Source organism: Branchiostoma belcheri, unplaced genomic scaffold (genome assembly GCF_001625305.1).
Source record: "Branchiostoma belcheri isolate BF01 breed outbred unplaced genomic scaffold, Haploidv18h27 scaffold29, whole genome shotgun sequence".
NCBI lineage: Eukaryota > Metazoa > Chordata > Leptocardii > Amphioxiformes > Branchiostomatidae > Branchiostoma > Branchiostoma belcheri.
This window is the reverse complement of record NW_017803898.1, coordinates 1,183,810-1,202,366: the sequence shown is the minus strand read 5'-3', so window position 1 is coordinate 1,202,366 and position 18,557 is coordinate 1,183,810. Positions and strand designations below refer to the sequence as shown.

Here is an 18,557-nt window from a genome sequence, read left to right as displayed (position 1 = left end):
ATATACATATTAAAATGCAATAAGACAAGGAACCCATCAGGGCTCAAAATTAAAGGTGGTCCAATGATCACTGATCATTAAAATGCAGACTGGTACAACTTTAGGATATTTTTAATAAAAGCGCTTTAATAAAATAAACTCGCAAGCATATTGTGGTCCAAATGACCCAAGTACAGTTTTATTTCTTGTGTATTTTGATTCTTGACTTCAAGTAATTGTAAGGCCATGCTGATTTTATTATATAGATTGGATGACATCCTCTGGGCATCCCTAAACTGATGCGAGTGTGTAAAAACAAAGGTGCCTTTATTACCTAATAAGCTAAGTGGTCTGGAAGGTTGAAGAAAAGACTGAGCGTGTGACAATAACAAACAAACATTACACAATAAACAATCATTTCACAGCTTTATCTATTTTAAGTACCCTTTTACCACAACTTCTAGAAAAGTCCACTTGTGTCGAGACTAATGATTGGCCTTAACCCCAATCTGGTCAAATACTGGCTACATAAATTGTGTAACATGCTCCTTGCAACGTTACAAGGCCCCTACATATACAGCAGACAGAGCAATACTGTAAATTTTAAAATAATTGCTGTGTTTTTCCACCTTTTCCCCTGTAACATCTAACAACTAAATCATGCTAGGTGTCTTGAATGTGTGTTTTGTATTTCTACTGTTACTGTAATATGGAATTGTTTTCACCACAAAACAATACCTTCTAATCTCCCCCTTTCCGTGAAAGAAAACCAAAGCTAAACTGCACTTACAGTACAGTACAGAGCCATTTGATGCTTCAGTGACACAGATAATATAATTACTGCAGCTCCATTGTTGCACCATACTGGTTTTTCTGCAATGATATATGTTCCTACCCTTTTACAGCGTGTGAAATAGCCTGAGTTCCGCAATCTCTGAACAAAAGTGAGACTTTTCATTATGTAAAATAGGTTGAGTTTTGTGATCTCATTTTCTGTGTTCAATGTTGCAAAAATTATATTAAAGAGCAGTTTTGCACCATACAAAAATTGAACTAATGTGAGACTTTTCTTCTTTGTTGTGCATGATCATTAAGACTTAAATTCACTTCCCAATTTAAACAGATGAGTTCACGCTTTCAAAGCAGTATTCAGGAACCATATTATTACCAACCAATTACACTCTTTTTACCCTGTAGGTTACAATTACAAGGATTCAGCCAAAGTGGGAAGTACTGTTGAGTAGGAATCTGGTACACTTTTTCCAAGTCAATGAATCATATACTAGTAGCTTGTTTCAATGGTGTTGTTTCCAGTGTGTCCACTGAAGCGTTTGCTTCTGTTTATGTTATTTCCACTCTCAACTCTCTTCTGTATCTGCATCAGTGTAGCCAGTATCACCGTCAACACACCAGCTTCGCAGGCACGAGGCGCTGGCTACGTTACACCGATTTACTTGTTACACCTAGCCCTTGAACATCTAACTTGTGCAATTCTACCCTCTGCCTTCCTAAACAATTCTAGATCTAGGAGCTTCATGGAATTGTGACACTGAAGGAAATACAAGAAAATAACTATAAAAAGTGCCAGAGAAACACAACAATATGTGTACACTTGCACTACGACCTATTGATATGTTTTTATATACAATTGTATGTGCAAATCAGGACACCAAAATGGCGGTCAGCACCTGTCTTCTTCATTGATGATGTGCAAAATGATCAGTGAAAAACATTCTTCATGCTTTTCACATACAATCTGTATGAGTATCAGTTCCATCTTTATTCAATATCATTTTAACCATTAATACTTGGTCAACTAACTAGCAATATGAAGTGAACTTGAACTTAACAGAACCAAACTTAACTAGCTGCAGCTGATGTTAACTTGCTTCACTTGTTGCTTGTGTAGAAAATGTTGGTGTAGCTCTGGTACCTGTATGCTTCATTGTTATGGAAGTGAGTAAAAAAAAAAACACTAGATATATGCTTAACTTTTGAAATAAAATCTGTTCCATCTCTTTTTATTCAATTTCATCTTAACCATTAATATTTGGTCAATTGACTAGCTATCTAAAGTCAATTTGAACTCAACAGAACCGAACTGAACTAGTTGTAGCTGGTGTTAACTTGCTTGTTGTTTCTGTGACATCTCCTCTAACGGAAGATACCAATCCTTTGGAGGGGTGACTCTGCGAGGCCACACGGGGTTGACGTAATATTTCTGCTGCAGATGCCTGTTCTCAACCTTTATCAGTTCTTGCTGTGGGAGATACAAAAGCACTGCTGTCATTTTCATGAAAGAAGAACAAAACTAGAGAGTTAACATTTGCAAAGCAAATGCATAGTTGCATAGGGTTGCCTTCACATATGGTCTTATTCATATATTCTTACTCATTCATATACATGGTGACAGGAGTCTAAATCCCTCCTGCTATAAAATTGCAACGTGATGTAACCCAACACTAGTTACCATGGTGACAGTTGTCTGGTTCAGGTCATTGACCTTATTTGTTTGGAAAAGAATAAGAAACAGGGCAAATACAATTTGTTTTCCTTACGTAAACATAACAACAAATGTACATTGTAGGTGTGTTGAGGTATCCAATACACAAAGTTTTTTTGGAGTGTTTTCAGTATACAGTTAAAATAATTTTGTAGTTAAGTAATACAAGGGAGACATATTTAGGGAGTTATGAATTCACTGTGAAAACATAAAAATAACACTGCTGCAAAAGTTGAAAGATCTCCAGTATTCTAAATAAGTATCTCTGTTCACCTTTGCTTCTTCTGATTTGGTTTTCATCCATGCTGAACAAGCCTCATAGTCCTTTTTCCACTGAGCACACTCCGGCTTTTCTCCATACACATAGTAGGTGTGGAACCTGTGTCCTATACCTGAAACATGGAGAAAGATATAATACATACTTAGGGCTGCAAAGTTCGGTAGATCACTGTAGAAATCATCTAGGCAAAGGTTCATAATACCGAAACCTTAATGTACATAGTAGATAGTAGATAGTAGATTCTTTCAGCCAGGTAGGTATCCATCCAGTTTAGGCTGCTCGTTGCTCTACCGGACTGTCATTCCCGGCCTATGCGGGCAATCCAGGGCCGTGTGATTGTACATAATTGGATGACTCTCCATGTATTTATCAAGTCTGTTCTTGAAGGCATTTACCGAGGGTGCAGAGACCACTTCTTCAGGAAGACTGTTCCACCAGTTGGCCATTCTGCTTGTAAAGAATAATGCCCTTGTATTCCCCTTGAAGGTCTTCCTTGTTATTCTCAAGCTATGACCTCTTGTCCTTGAATCTGCTTTTTGTTGGAACAGGTTCTGTGTGTCAAACAGACCATGCATGTATTTGTACGTGTTGATTAGGTCTCCCCTAATTCTCCTGTAGACCAATGTTGGGAGTTTCAGAGTTCTGAGTCTATCCTCGTAAGAAAGGTTGCTCAACCCCGGAACTCTTTTTGTGGCCCTTTTTTGGACTTTCTCTAATTCAAGCATCAGATTCTGTCTGTACGGAGACCAAACAGAGGCTCCATATTCTAAATGTGGCCTAATCAGGGCTTTAAAAAGCAGGAGAAATACTTCTTGATCGATAAACTGAAATGTTCTCCACAGTAGTCCTATTAACTGGTTTGCCTTGTTTGCAATTGTGTGTATACATGTATTGTTATTGTACCTAGATAGAGTTACATGTACACTCTAGAGTTATACTAGTACATGTATTACTAAAACATGTTGATGCTACCACAAAGATTAAAATTTAGCATCTCAGGCTAACATAAAAACTAAAATAAAAGTCAACATTCAAACCTTGACTTTGTCCAGACTTACTTGTGCAGTCTGTGTACTCCTGCTTGTAGTAGTCGCAAGGGTAATGTGGCTGTAATGTCAAAACATAACAAAAAGTAAATTGCTGAAAAGAAGTATAATATAAGTTTATAACATTACCCCAAAGTTACAAATAAATTATTTCTATTGAATCTCCTTTCTCGTGATAGAAACTTTTTTCTTTCAATTAATTACATCCTCGAAGTTTTCAATTCTTTGTTACTCCGAACCTTTCTAAAGTAGTAGTATGTGCCATGGTGCAGGCCTTTTTGGAGAACATGTTGTTCGCCCCCCTCCCCACATCGACTTACTTGGCGCAACTTTTGCTTGGTTCTAGAGCAAAATATATAATACTACTAACCTACTACGATGAAAGCATAATGTATGTGATACATGTATGGTCTCAATGTACCATTGAATGTTACCGTAATTATGCAGAACGAAAAAGAATAAAATTTGACATCACCTTCCAAAATTGTTCACTGGGGGCCGCCATGTTGACAGATTGGGCGACTCCAAAATTACTTCACATAGGAGGAGGTGTGAAACATAAGACATGCCGATTTGTAAAAAAAATATGTTTGATAGAAAAATAATTGAAAAAAAAACATTTTGTAATTTTGGACATGATATTCAGTGTATTATTTTTCAATTCTAATCCTGTCTCCCGGTTTTATCTAAAATCTAACGTACCCCTACTGCATGAATGATTTCGTCCTGATTTGACCTCTGACCGAACTTTAAAATTTCTATATTTCCACCATTTCTGTCATTTATAGGTTAAGTGAGAATATAAGGAAGGCCTGAGTAGCAATATGATTCGGTTTTTATAGGACAGTTTTTATTTTCCATAAAATTAGACGACCAAAACAAGACGCTTGGCCTAGCATGTTTGGGACGCTATCATCCGAAATAATCTTACGCCGTGTAAGCGTCCCAATATCCTTCCGCGACATAAGCAATAAAATAACAATTTTGCAAAATTTTACACTATCGTGTATACGTATACTGACATTAGGAATCTATATAGTTTCCTTATTTCAGGGAACTATGTGATATCTGACGTTAAATTTGTATTTGCTTGCCTTTTATGCCTGAGAACTACTTTCTTGCAGTGCAGTGATACGCCCCAATTTAAACTGTGTATTTAGGCGGGAAGCGTAGGACGCCATTTTGTTGGTGTGTTTTGATGAGGAATAATTACCCCGGAGATTTTGCTGTTTTGCAGAAATAAACGGGAAAGCAGGAACATCTTACCGATTCTGAGTTCTTCTTGGAACTTTTCAGAAGATATTCTGAGGTGAGTTTTCGTTCAAACGTCATTTTATGGTGTAAAATTAGGCAGAATCCCGCCTAGATTTGGGCGGGATTTTCGCGTAGACGAGTGAAAACCTAAAGCGTAGGATAGCTGTGGAAAAATCGATCACGCAAACATAATCGACCATTTCTTACCATAAATAATGCATTTTGATGCAATCGGTTTCCTCAATATCTTTTAGAAAATGATTTTCATGCTATGTACACTGTCTTAAGTTTCCAAACAAGCTCAGGTTATAACAAGTAGCGATAATTTGCACGATTTGTAGCGCAAAGAAAGCGGCATCAAACAACAGTGTAAATCTGCTTGGTTGTTTCGTTTTAACGGAGATCAAGGCACCGATTCCAGTCTGCTATTTTATTAGGGTACAGGTAAGTTAGCTGGTAAAATGTGTTCTTTGCTTCTGTGGTCGGATCTTCCTTTGAAAATCAGACGTTTTTAAATTTTATTCATCTCAGCTATACACCAATCCGTATGGGGGAGGGGGGCGTGTTGTCTGGATGTTGTTGTACTATAAATAGGTATGCTTCTATCTACAATGCATAAATTTATGGATAAGAGACAACTGGCTGAAAATAGTGAACGTATTCCAAGGGATGTGTATTGGATCTACTATAGCAGACAAGAAATGTTCTATGATATATCTCTAAATTTTATACATCCTTCTTGTACTGTTGTACATGACTTTGTCATTATTTGTAAATATTGCTCCTCAAATGCAGTGGAAGAGGAAATTCATTTCATCTCTAACTGTCCATTTTATGACGACATCAGAAAACAATTATTTAGCACCGTGTCCAAAATACTCCCTTACTTCCCCACCGTTCCCTACCACAAAAAAACATTTTTACTACTAAAATCAAAGAACCCACATATTATAGAAGAAGTGGGTAAATTCGTCTTCCACTGCCTAAAAAGAAGAAGTCAAACCCAGTAAATCTAGTACCATGCATGTTGCAGAATATAGTATAATGCTAGACGTAGATATAGTCTCACATACCACTGTATTTTCTTTCTTATGTTGTTTGTAACTGCAATTAGCCCTCGGGCATGTATTTGCAATAAACTTTCAATTATTGTTCATGATCAGACAGGATATTCCACAGACAACTTGCTGGTGGAAGAGTAAAATGTACAAGTATTCTCCAAAAAGCTTATTCAAATCATAGGAAAACAAATGATAGGAGACAATAAGTCTATGTGCAAATCCCTCTTCGACACCTTGTACAACATGGCACAGCCACATTGCATTGTCTTGTAAATTTGTCATCTTTCCACTACCCTGTACCAAAGAAAACATATACAAATTTAGCTTGCAAGAACTGTTGCAATCAAATACAAAGGTACCTGTTATCCACCTTGTATGACCCTGAATGAGTCCCTGATAATACTTTTTTGTATATATCTAGACCTTTCCTTTACAGCCTTAAACCAAACTGGCTATGCATAACACATTACATACAGATTTTGGATAGGGTGAGTATAAAAAGATAAAGTAACTCACAGTGCCCTTCTTTCCTCTTGCAGTGAGGCACCACCATGTTTTATGCTCATTTCATCCTGAGCAAGAAGGGCCCATTGGCCAAGGTGTGGCTGGCTGCCCACTGGGACAAGAAGCTGACCAAGCAGCATGTGTTCGAGACCAGCATCGAAGGCAGTGTGGAGAGCATCTTGCATCCAAAGGTATTGTATTGAACTGCATGCATACTAGTAGTTTAAAGGGGTGTTGTCTCCAGAATCTGAAGTTTCTTGGTTTGAAAGAAAGCCTGATTTTCCCTCCTATTATTGAATCCCAGGAGTTGGATTAAAAGAATTTACAGTATTGTAGATATTTTTCAACCTAAGTTATAGGACTTATACATATACAATTTGCACCTGTACAACTATCCCAAACAGGCACTGCCACACATGATCGCTTGTCTAGATCTGAATGTTGGACATTGGGCCAAGTTGGGGAACAGAAACCCTGATTTACATCTTCAAGCATTCACTCATGTTCAAGACATAATGGCAAACCTTTGTTTTTATGATATGAAATATTAAACTTTGACAAAAATATGTAAGAATTATGTAAGAAGCATCTTACCAAGCTACAGTTTGTAATTAATGATATTTGTTCCCTCACAGGTGAAAATGGCCTTGCGAACGTCCGGCCATCTCTTGCTGGGAGTTGTGCGAATCCACAACCGCAAGGCGAAGTACCTTCTGGCTGACTGTAACGAAGCTTTTGTGAAGATCAAGATGGCATTCCGACCAGGCGTGGTGGACCTTCCCGAGGAAAACCGTGAAGCAGCCGTGGCGACCATCACACTTCCCGAGGTTTTCCACGACTTTGACACCACCGTTCCTGACTTGAAGTGAGTACAGACAGCTGTACTGTCACAGTGTGATACTCTCATTTAAATCCATGCATGGAGACATGCAACTTACCATCAGTTAAAGCACAACTCTCCTCCCTCCACCCAGGAGTAAAATGGGTTCCTAGCTTTGGTTGGGGAGGTGAACGGCAGTGCTAGGAGGGACATGGGCTCCGCCTGTAAAAACTGTGCCCTAGACACATTAGACTAACAACCTACCGTCCCTACAGCCTCAAAAAAGTATGTACCTTTACCATGACCTTTTTTTAAAAACTGTTCTGTTTTCTTGTGCAGTGACTTTGACATGCAGGCCTTCACCATGAACCAGAGTCGTGTGGAGGAGATCACCATGAGAGAGGACGTCGGGAACATCAACATGATGGAGACAGACGCCTTCGGTAGGAGAAAACTTTCACCAATATCAGATGCACAGTGTTACACTCACACACTCACAATCTGGTTTATCGTCTGCTGTTCCCCGTCTTCCGAGGGTTAGACATCAATCCACAGACAGAAATCACCAGTTCTTCCTTCAGAAATAAAAAAAAATTACAGACTAGAAAAATTAGATTTTGTTTCCTTATGTTAGACATGATAGAAACTCACGACATGTGTATTAGCATAGGTGCTCGAGACCAGCATAATTTTTTTGGTGTTCAATTTAGATTAAGTAGCTAACTCCAAGGAATTGATAGATAACACATGTATATGTTTTTGTCTTTAGGTGACCTTCCGTTTGACGACAAGGAAATGTTGCGAGACGCGAGCAACATGGACGAGACGCTGTACAACACGGCCGATGCCAGCAACCTCCTGCTGGACAGCGATCACAACAAGAAAGACGAGACAGTCGAGAAGCGCCACCCTGAGCTGAGATACGACGATCCCATCAAGGATGACTTTGGCGGGGCCCCTGGAGATGGTATCCTAGGTAAGTACTTGAGATCATTTTTTTTAAGTCCACAGGGACTCAATATGAGTGATTGCCATGATGTTGTGGCCAGGGAATGGAAGGCAAAAAGCGGGTGACATTTGGGTGATTTGCCTACTGCTCATATTTAGGAGGAGTGGAAAGTTTGCATCATAAATTTGTGGTGTTGAATGGCTGCTTGGCTAGGCCAGCGGACATAAAATTTAGACGTCACAGGTTCAATTTCTGGCATTTCTGACAAGGCGTTGTGTCCTTTGGAAAGGCCCTTTACATGACTTAATTCACACCACCCATGTGTAAAATTTGTACCTGATTCTGGTTGGGGAGTTAAAAAGGGGGTGGAAGGAGAGGGATGGGCTCTGCCTTCCAATACTTCGCCCTAGACACTGTGGATCAACAGCCAGTTTCTATATGCTCATTCTGTACAAAAAATTCACAGTAAGATCATAAGCAGAAAAGAGTTGCAACAGGTTTTGCTCTAGTGATATTTCTTATTGGCACCAGACATGTAGCAGGTTGATAACATTGTTTCATCTTCCATACCTTTTGAATTTTCTTGTATAGGTGCAGATTTCCTGGGTGCTACAGCAGGGGACTTGTTTGGGGAAGCCCCAGGACCAGCCGGTGACATCTCTATTGGACCTGAGATAGCTGCAACACCCATCCCTGAACAGGCTAATGGTAAGATTCAAGTTTAACTCATATTTCATGTTAGAATGAGGAAAGAGACTCTTTTTACACATTGAACCAAGTCTTTTATTCAGCCGACGTTTCAGTGACCGTCTGTCACCTTCATCAGGACAATTCTGACTGGTTCACATTACTCAGTGTCTTACCAACCTGATGAAACTATTCCCGGAGGTTCATGTTAGAATGTATTAGAAATAGTGCAGCAAGACTTCTAAAAGTGCCAAAGAATATAAATGAGTAAATGAATGGAGGTAGAAATGTTCACTGTCACGTTTGTTGATGTAAAATTGATATGCTAAACACATAATTAGGTTCAACCTGTGTTGGACCTAGCTTGAATACTAATATCGTATGGAGACAAGGATTCGAACCTAACAACACTAATCACTGAGGACTCCAGTCATTTAAAACAAGACTACACTGGCACCTTCTTTCCACCATCAGTACTACAGCTAGAACCTTGCAGTTGCTGTAAACCAATGATTAGCCAGGAGTGTTATTGTAATGTTACAACCCAAGCTATTGTTTACGTTAGCACATTATGGAAAAAAGACCACCCTTAATAAACCTGTATGAATTCCAGACAAGGAGCGTGCAGGTCCAAGCGGTGAGCTTCAGCCAGATCAGAATGCCACAGCTGTTGCCGACCAGACGACTCTGGTACCAAACGAACGGGAGGCGTTCGCTTTAGAGCCACTAGAAGTCACAGGTATGCTTTCCTTTGGTACTCAGCAGTTAAACATAGCTTTTATTTTTGTATTTTCATGTCCTTAGCTTCAGTAAGACTTAATTTTTCAAGGTTTAAATGAGACAGCTACAAAAATACAGTGCAAGTTTGTTAGTGACAATTTATTGAATCATACACTTTTATTTTGTAGTGCAAATGTACTACCAAATTTGTCCAGTGTGGCTTACCAAAATGGGTTATTTTCATTTGTTTAGGTCTTACGTTTTTTGTTTTGTGTTGTTTTTATTTATTTAATTATTTATTGCAGAATGCATAAGAAAGTGATTGGTTTCCATTTTTATTCAGGTCCAGTACATGTGCCAGTCATGGCAGGTAAAAAATGGTTTTCAGGCGGACTAACTGTAGAACTCTGAGTAGAGTGTGTGTGTGCAGTGCTTCTGTTTTTCACAACTCTTCACTTGAGTGTGATTTTATAGTAGAAAGGAAGAATTAAACTGTTACGCACGACTAAAGTTGAGTGTGTGATTTTCTTTAGACATGAGTGGTTGCATTTTTTTAATAATTAAAAGATTGAAGTGTTGCAGTGCCTGTAACTAACTCTGATCACCCCTTTTCAGGCTTGGGTTGTTTTTGTACATTTTCACTTTCAACATTTTTATGTAGATGTATAATGAAAAAACTGGAGATGGGGGCTTCAGGGGTCCGGAGGCATCCACCCCTGTGAAAATTTTGAAATCTTGACCTTGTGAAACACTATTCCCTGCCTTTTCCACTCTGATTTTTGAGTGTCAAAATTCAATTTACGGAAAAATGATACTGGCAAGAACACTAGATACATTGTTTCTGATGTGTAAGGAGACCTTGAATCCTATCATGTATTGTACCAACAGGCCTAGGTGTGAAAGAAATACAATATTGCAGAACACTGAAAAAAAAAGAGTATTTCTACCACCAACAGGTGTGAAAGAAACGCGAGTGCGTAAGAAGCGGAAGTTGATCGTGGACCCGGTGATCGAGCTGGCCAGCTCCGAGATCCGCGCCCAGCTCGAGGACACCTCCGACATCGTCACGACCCTTGACCTGGCCCCGCCCACCAAGAAGCTGATGCAGTGGAAGGAGATGGGGGGAGTGGACAAGCTGTTCACCATGCCCTGCCGCGCTGTGGGGGCTAAAGTTCTGCTAGCTGTAAGTTTGGGTCCCTTTTGTGTTGGGCTAAAGTACTGCTAGCTGTAAGTTTGGGTCCTTTTGTTAGTTAGACTAGGAGATGGGGGGAGTGGACAAGCTGTTCACCATGCCCTGCCGTGCCGTGGGGGCTTAAGTACTGCTAGCTGTGAGTTTGGGGTACACTTGTCAGTTTGACTAGATATCATTGAGGGTGGAGAGCTTTGCCACCTAACTGTAAGTTCGTGGAAGGAGATGGGGGGAGTGGACAAGCTGTTCACCATGCCCTGCTGCGCAGTGGGGGCTAAAGTTCTGCTAGCTGTAAGTTTGGGTCCCTTTTGTGCTGAAGAAGCACCCCAAAGAACAATTCGACTGCTGCATATGTTTCAAGATTGAATTAGTTATCTGTTCGCACCACAAGAGATCAGATGTTCACACCACAAGAAATGTGTGAAGAATTGTTGAAACTTTCTGTATTTTTTAGAATGAATAGAAATCTAGCTAAGTTATCCTGCTCTCAAAACTGTTCTCTAATAAAACAATAAGGTTAAATCCAGAATATGTTGATAATCACTAATTTTTATTTGCTAGAATTGTACTATGCCTCCTTGTAAATTGAGTTCTTTGTTGTCTGGTCAGATTTTCCACAGAAATTTGACAACTGCAATCCCAGAAGACCTGAGAGGAGAGAAGGGTTCTGCAGTTGATGATGAGGAGAGAATGGAGATCGAGTCTACAGAAATGGGAAGAGATGACATTTATGGTGAGCTAGTCTTCTTATCTTTACTGCAAGAAGGTTGTAGATGAATAGCATAAGTTGTCTGAAAAACGCACCGTTTCCTGAGTGTATATTATTCAAACATCTATCTATGAGTTTAGTCTTTTTGTCATCTTTGAAATGTTGCTGATTCTAAAAGATGTTCTTTTTGATGATCAATGTTGAAGACAAAATATATACATCATCTAATTCTAAAATATCCCCAGACGATGGTCCGATGTCGTTCGGCGGCCCTGCGTCGGTGTCCAGTCTGGGCAGCGTTCCGGAGCCCCTGCCGATGGGAGATGATGATGACGATGACTTGCCTGCAGACTTGCCGCCCAAGTCTGTAGAACCACCGGAGGTACCAGAGAGCAGGCCATCACCCCAACGAGAGGAACAGGTAGGGAGTAGCAAAGATTGTGGACAGTTTTCTTCACTTTTTGTTTTACTGTTTTTTTTTCTACTACAAGCACCGATAGTAACAAATTTCTACATTTTAAAAACTCATGTTGTTTTTAGCTCAATATGGAGTGGCTAAAGCTTTAATAGAGCAGAGGTATACAGTTTGTTCAGTTTCAAAAATGCACCAAAGAAAACATAAAAAAGCAAAGACAGTAGAATTTTTCTAGAATATATTCCACTTAAATGCCTTAAAGCTTAATTATGAGCAATGTGTATTTCATGCTTATGGATATATTGTATTTGCTTATGATTCCATATGCTTTATGTTCCCAGGCTGTTGTTAGTACAAAAAGTAAAGCTTCGCCGTCAAAGCGCAAGGTAGACAGAGGCTTGTGTTGGGTGGTGTGCAGTGTGTGAACAATAACACTAATTCAGTGTGCCTGTAGCCTGATAAAGTGTAGTAATACTGAGTGCTTGAAACTAAATGAAGGCTTATGAAGGAATGGTAATTGGTTTAATGTTCATTCTGGGGTGTCTAAAAATTATTCAAGATCACCTGAAAAGGAGAAGGGAGACTGGGTTCATTGGTAAGATGGTGGATCGTACATGTATGTCAACAGCATGTTGTGAAAAAAAGTTAATCCAGTACATCTGAACTCTTGGAACTTCAAACTAACTTTATTCTCTTTATATCATATATATCACCCCCTCTCTCATAAGGTTGGATTGAGTTTTATATTGGCTACAGAAGGAAGGTCGTAATGTGGTTATGCTGTTCAAAATGTATAATTTGATTCCTCACTATAACCATTAGTACTATGTCTGTAGATTGTAGTAGGTTTGCAGTGACATGATCCTTGAATGGTGTGACAGATCTTCTTCGCTTTTATGATTGTTCTTCGATGTTCTGTCAATGATTCCTGTCAAATGAGCCTGTTCGGAGTCTAAATTTCTGCCCTGTACATGTTAAGTTAAAACCATGACTCAGCTTACATGCTAAAAAGGTTATAAAGAAGAAGATTCCTCTGCATCCACTGCTAATTTACATTTCTTCCTTGTCGTTGTTGTTGTTTCAGAATGCCCTGGGAGGAGTAGAGGACCTGTTTGGGCAGGGAGCGGCCAGTCCTGCTGTGGACCTGCCCCCGATGTCACCAGCCAAAACACCCTCATCATCACCCAGAAAGGTAATCTTTTGGCTTTCTGTTGTGATATGACAGATAACTTTTTCTTCATCATTTGGAGAGGATGTTAAGCCATCAGTACATTGTTCTAGCCAGCTTCAAATTTTTTTCTGTCATTTCAATTTTGCTAGACGTAGCATCATGTTCAGCACTAGCAGGACGCAATCCTAGGGAGGTCTGCTCTCCCAGGAAAATTAGGGAAAACCTTGATCCTCTGAAACACTTTTCCTTTTTTGAGGGGCAAATTTTTCTGGTAAACTAAGCTTAGTTTTCTGACATCTCTTCCCATATCTTAGCATTTCTTGTCCGTCAAAGATGAAAAATGTGGGAAAATTTTTGTCTGTAATAAGCAGCAAAATTCCTTCGAATGACAGAAAGACATGCTGGCTGGAACACTGCCTCCGTATGTTGTCTCCTCACTAAATGTGGGGTCATGTGGCGCAACACCAGAGTGCTTGATTCGGAACCAAGAGGTCCCAGGTTTGAGTCCTGACATGCCACAGTACTGCACTTGCAATTTCAACAAATCAAATCCTCACTAAATAAAGAATGAAATGAAACAAATGTCCGCCACTCTTTTCTTTCCAGTCATACCGTCCGAGAGGCGGCGGTGGCGGTGACTCCTCGCACACGAACGAGACGGAAGAGGAACAGGAGGAACGTCGGCTGAACAAGCGCACCACGCAGATGCTCCACGTCATGGACCGTACCATGGGCTCCACGGGGTCCATCACCTTCTTTGAGATGACCAAGAAACACACCCGGAAACAGGCCGCGTCCAAGTTCTACACCCTCCTGGTCCTCAAGAAACAGACCGCCATCGAGGTCGAACAGAAGGAACATTTCAGTGACATCCTCATTACGAAGGGACCGAAGTTTAACAGTTTAGTCGGCGCGTAGTTATTGGTAGAGTGTAATCATGTATGTAGCTTATCTTGAAAGTTCATCTGTGTTGGTAGAAATCATCATGAAGCAAGTTTAAACTGTAAGTTCCAACACAATAAATTGGACTCACCCAAATGATTCACTGCTCGCGGAGTCACGTGTGTTATCTGCGTGACGTCACGGAAGCGGTGGATTGCTCATTCCTTGACAAAGACTGGAGTTGTACAGTCGAAAATTTGGGTGAGTCCAATTTCTTGTGTTGGAAATTACAGTTTAAACTTGCTTCATAATGTATGTAGCTGTATTTTCTTGAATTTTTCTCTTTTTTTGTTACAACTGTTGGGTACGTAAGTAAATATAGATGTTAGTTTATATTGAATATACTAGATGTTAGTTTATATTCTGCTCATGTCAGTCATCTTTGTTATGTATGCCTAGCTTGATGTGACGATGTTTCGTTTATTCTCTCAAATTCTAATTTTATTTTTTGGAAAAGGAAAAGGGTCCAAACTTTGACGACGATTCAAGTATGTAGTATTCAATCCAATCTGTATACCTGTATCTGTACTGTATGATTAAATATGTAACTTGTTGCTGACATAGTTCAAAGGTATTTTGTTCTAAGAAATATCTTTTTTTGCCTTTTGTAGTGTATTTGGTACATATCTTAGTTTCTTTAGAAGTACTATCATGTTTCTGGTAGAAAAAAAACAAGGTTAAAAAGAAAACAATGTTATTGTGAGCTGTTAACATACTCTTAAACATTCACCAAGAGAAATGTGGACCTAGCTAAGGGGACTTGGGAAATGTTCTTTATATTTTTAGCCGTACTGATATTTGTTAAGCAACTCAAAAGACTCGAAACATCATACAGTGGGAAGGGAGGACGGCATATTCATGTCTGTTTCTCACAAAACAAAAAAGGGAAAAACAAGAAAAAAATAAATCCAAGACTATGGGCTGAAATTGGATTGTACAGGAAGCATTTGTAGATGGCTATCGTAGAATAGGGTCTACTAGGGGATTAAAAAGGGGATTACAAAAATGTAAATATGTTTCTCAGAACCTCCTTCCAGAGCCTTGTCATAGATGATATACATGTAACACTGGACCAGGGATTTGCCTGAAGACTTAGTTTTACTTTCAGTCATCCAGCAGCACCATGATTTTATCTAATTTTAATATTTCCCATATCAGACCATGATCAGACATGTCAATTTTGTGAAAATGTGTGAATGATCTTTATTTTTGTTTACTAAGTATCTACCATTAGCAACAAGATGCCATCAGATGTGACACACTGGGCAAAACCCTGATACATACATACATATAAACATGACTTTTCTTCTTTTTCTCTTCACCCAGGACTAGTATAACCTTAACAATATCAGTAACTGTTGTACAATGGAGGTTTTTACTTTTTTTAATAAAATGGCTCTTTCAATGTGAATATACACCTCTTTTGACTCACGAATCTTTATTTTGAATAAGGTCTTTGAGATGTTAACTTTATGGTATGTGTGCTCCTTGATTCAATGATGTACACCACTCATTCAGAAACACAGACCAAGGGTAGGTTTGTTTCCATCTGTTTATGTCAAGTAAATCCTGTATATCAGTCAGAAATCAAGAAGAAACTCAACACATAGTTTGTAAGAGCAAAGATGAACATACTTTTACAGTAAAAATAGGATTTAAAAAAATGACATCTTCCTTCAACACAAATATATATTTCAACAGTAAATTCTTGAACAACTGTTCATCTGCAAACAAGCTTATTGGTGTTCTGGCACGGAAGACTAAGATACTGTCAATTTGATTTTTGCAATAGGAGGGGGAAACAGTACTTTTATAGTATTGTGTCATGAGGGATCACACAAAACTGCCACAAATATTTCCTAGCTAACAGTACATGCATTTTGAATCTCTGAGGAAGCCCTGTAGTACTTTTCACTGTTCAAATTTGCAGAAAAGGGGCAAATAATACAAGTCTAATTTATCTTTAGTGCATAGATATCCCCACATGGAGTTTTAGCATCTGGCCCTACGCCCCCAACTACCAACAACTGTCCATTTAGACTGCACGCTACGTGACCAGACCTCTTTAGCGAGTTTTTCTCGTTCCACGGCTTGAGGTGATACCAGACACCATGCTTGCCTCCAACGTCGAAGAGGAATATATCGTCGCAAACGGTATCCCTCGCGCGGGCGAAACATTCGCCACCGTAGAACACGACATATCGACCAATGGTAGAAGCCGTGTGGTGGTGGACTCCTTTTGGCACCTGTTTCTTGGCCACGCCCTGTTCTACTAACTTGGTGAAGCCGGCTTCCAAATCTGAACACCTGGAATCTTCGACCTGCAAAAGTACAATGAAGAATTTATAAACATGGCAGCTTATTCAAAATCGAAGGTTGCTTCCAGCTGTTTAATTTTCAACCATACAACAAAGCTTTAAGTCTGAGAAGCAAAATGCTCTGTGAAATTGTACATATAAATATAAAAGTTATGATTCTCATTTACTTTGTACATGCACTATTGCAGTAGTGTATACCTACCTGGATTTTTGCCAAAAACAACTGGATATGATTTGGGGAACGGTCAGACATTTCAGGTAGCATCCATTACCTTCCATCCATTAGATATTTTCCTCTCCGCTACCTTAATGTCTAACCTTCACCTACCTGTATTTTGCTTGGTTTCCAGGTTCCGATGATTTCGTAGTCCCCCGAGTCCCTTCCCCCGAACACCATCAGGGCACAGTTTTTCTCCCCAGGTACCTTAATGACGCTCGCCGTGTGCCCCGCTCGCGATGAGGCGTGATACGCCGCCTCCCGGTACTCGTAACGTCCTTTCTCCACGTCCACCTGTAGGAAAGGTGTAAAGACAGTACATGTAGTTTGTAGACGGTACCGGTAATCCGTTCTTTTACACAACCAAATATTCCTACCTTGCTTACATTTCGGTGTCTATCAGACACCTTCTTCAGAGCTTCTGACTGGAGTTCTGCTTCTTGCCGCTATATGTAGCCGATGTAGGTGGGGTTTTGTGGCAAGAACACAATCCCAAATATGGCTGAGTTTGTACCCCTCCTTGTCCCGCCATATAGCGGCGAGATGCAAAACTCCAGTCAGAAGCTTTAAGGAAGGTGTCTGATAGACACCGAAACGTAAGCAAGGTAGGAATACTAGTATTTGGTTGTGTAAGAGAAAACCCTTATATCCTAAACCTGATGAAACTATTTTTGGAGGTAAGCTGTTCCATAGTAGGAAAGGTGTGTAGGTATTGTGTGAGCGTGAGAGGCAACAACATCCTCTTCCCATCTTACACATTCTTACACACCTTGAGGTGAAACACACTCCCGAAGCGGCGCTGCATCCTAACTCCGCCCTCGCGCCCGACCACAAGCATCTCCGTGTCCGACAGCTTGGTACACGTGTGGCTGCTGAGTCCGACAGGAGGGTCATTCCCTGGGCCGGGTCGGAGGTCGGACCAGGTCAGGGAGTCCGTGTCGAGTACGGAAACTGCGGAGGTGCGCTGTTTACCGTCCCAGCCGCCGACAACGCAGACGTAGCGATCTGAGATGGTGACTGCAGCGTGATGACTTCTGGCAGGACCTTCGTTCTTACATCTGTGGAGCACAAGAATCGTGTTTTTATAATGGATACAAGATGCTTGATTACTGGTAATAATTTATCAACATAAATTTATGAGTAACTAGAAAGATAAACATAATGTTAACGTTAAGTAAGTTTAACATGGGATACTTTGTATCCCATATATAGCCTCTAGTAAAATTTTATACATGTAGATACAAGACTTGTAGTTAATAACTTGTCAACAAAAACTTATCAGCAACTAGAAAGTTAAACATAATGTATAACGTTATACTGTTAAGTTTAAGATGGGATACTTTGTAACCCATATATAGCCTCTACCAGACTTACTAAGTGTGGAAATAGTGGAAACAGGCCAAATGAACAGATAACATGCCAGGGAAGTTAGCTATTAAAAGGAGAACAGGGTGTCGCACAATTGGCAAACTGTTTTAAAATTTATTTACCACTTCCAAAGCCTGGTAGAGGCCACTAGTATATCACAAATCAGAAGTAATAGAGTAGAGTAGAGTAGAGTAGACTCTTCGGTCTGGTAGTAATGCTTTACCTGACTTTCTCCCACCCTGCTACCGGGTCAAACAGGACCACATCGTTGAGGGGTTCTTTTGACTGCGCCACGGAGGTGCCGCCAAAAATCACCAGCCGGCCACGAACCACGTTACAAGTGTGCGACACCCTAGCCGCTAGGGGGCAGCTGGACACCTGGGGGAGAGAGAGAGGAAGGGAGAGAGGGAGGGAGAGAGAAGAGA

General features: G+C 40.0%; 3 protein-coding genes across 3 annotated transcripts in view; 1 reads left to right on the top strand and 2 right to left on the bottom strand.

Annotated features, from left to right (window-relative positions):
- Positions 1–1,353: 1,353 nt before the first annotated feature.
- LOC109473079 (UPF0545 protein C22orf39 homolog) lies at positions 1,354–4,358 on the bottom strand. The gene is made up of 4 exons (XM_019772990.1): positions 4,284–4,358; positions 3,821–3,869; positions 2,756–2,874; positions 1,354–2,239 (listed from the first exon to the last, which is right to left on the bottom strand). The coding sequence occupies exons 1-4, from the start codon at positions 4,311–4,313 to the stop codon at positions 2,102–2,104; spliced, it is 336 nt and encodes a 111-aa protein (XP_019628549.1). The 5' UTR covers positions 4,314–4,358; the 3' UTR covers positions 1,354–2,101.
- A 586-nt stretch (positions 4,359–4,944) lies between these two features.
- LOC109473015 (double-strand-break repair protein rad21 homolog) lies at positions 4,945–15,636 on the top strand. The gene is made up of 12 exons (XM_019772907.1): positions 4,945–5,117; positions 6,663–6,818; positions 7,263–7,492; positions 7,787–7,890; positions 8,217–8,423; positions 8,988–9,104; positions 9,697–9,822; positions 10,760–10,986; positions 11,602–11,725; positions 11,947–12,122; positions 13,201–13,308; positions 13,894–15,636. The coding sequence occupies exons 2-12, from the start codon at positions 6,675–6,677 to the stop codon at positions 14,203–14,205; spliced, it is 1,875 nt and encodes a 624-aa protein (XP_019628466.1). The 5' UTR covers positions 4,945–5,117; positions 6,663–6,674; the 3' UTR covers positions 14,206–15,636.
- A 113-nt stretch (positions 15,637–15,749) lies between these two features.
- The window catches only part of LOC109473109 (kelch domain-containing protein 9-like), a 3,451-nt gene continuing 643 nt past the window's right edge, over positions 15,750–18,557 (bottom strand). Inside the window, exons 2-5 of the mRNA XM_019773017.1 lie at positions 18,356–18,510; positions 17,534–17,822; positions 16,876–17,058; positions 15,750–16,550 (exon numbers count right to left, since the gene is read on the bottom strand). Coding sequence (XP_019628576.1) covers positions 16,182–16,550; positions 16,876–17,058; positions 17,534–17,822; positions 18,356–18,510 — 996 coding nt within the window. The 3' untranslated portion in view covers positions 15,750–16,181. The remainder of the gene's footprint in view (positions 16,551–16,875; positions 17,059–17,533; positions 17,823–18,355; positions 18,511–18,557) is intronic.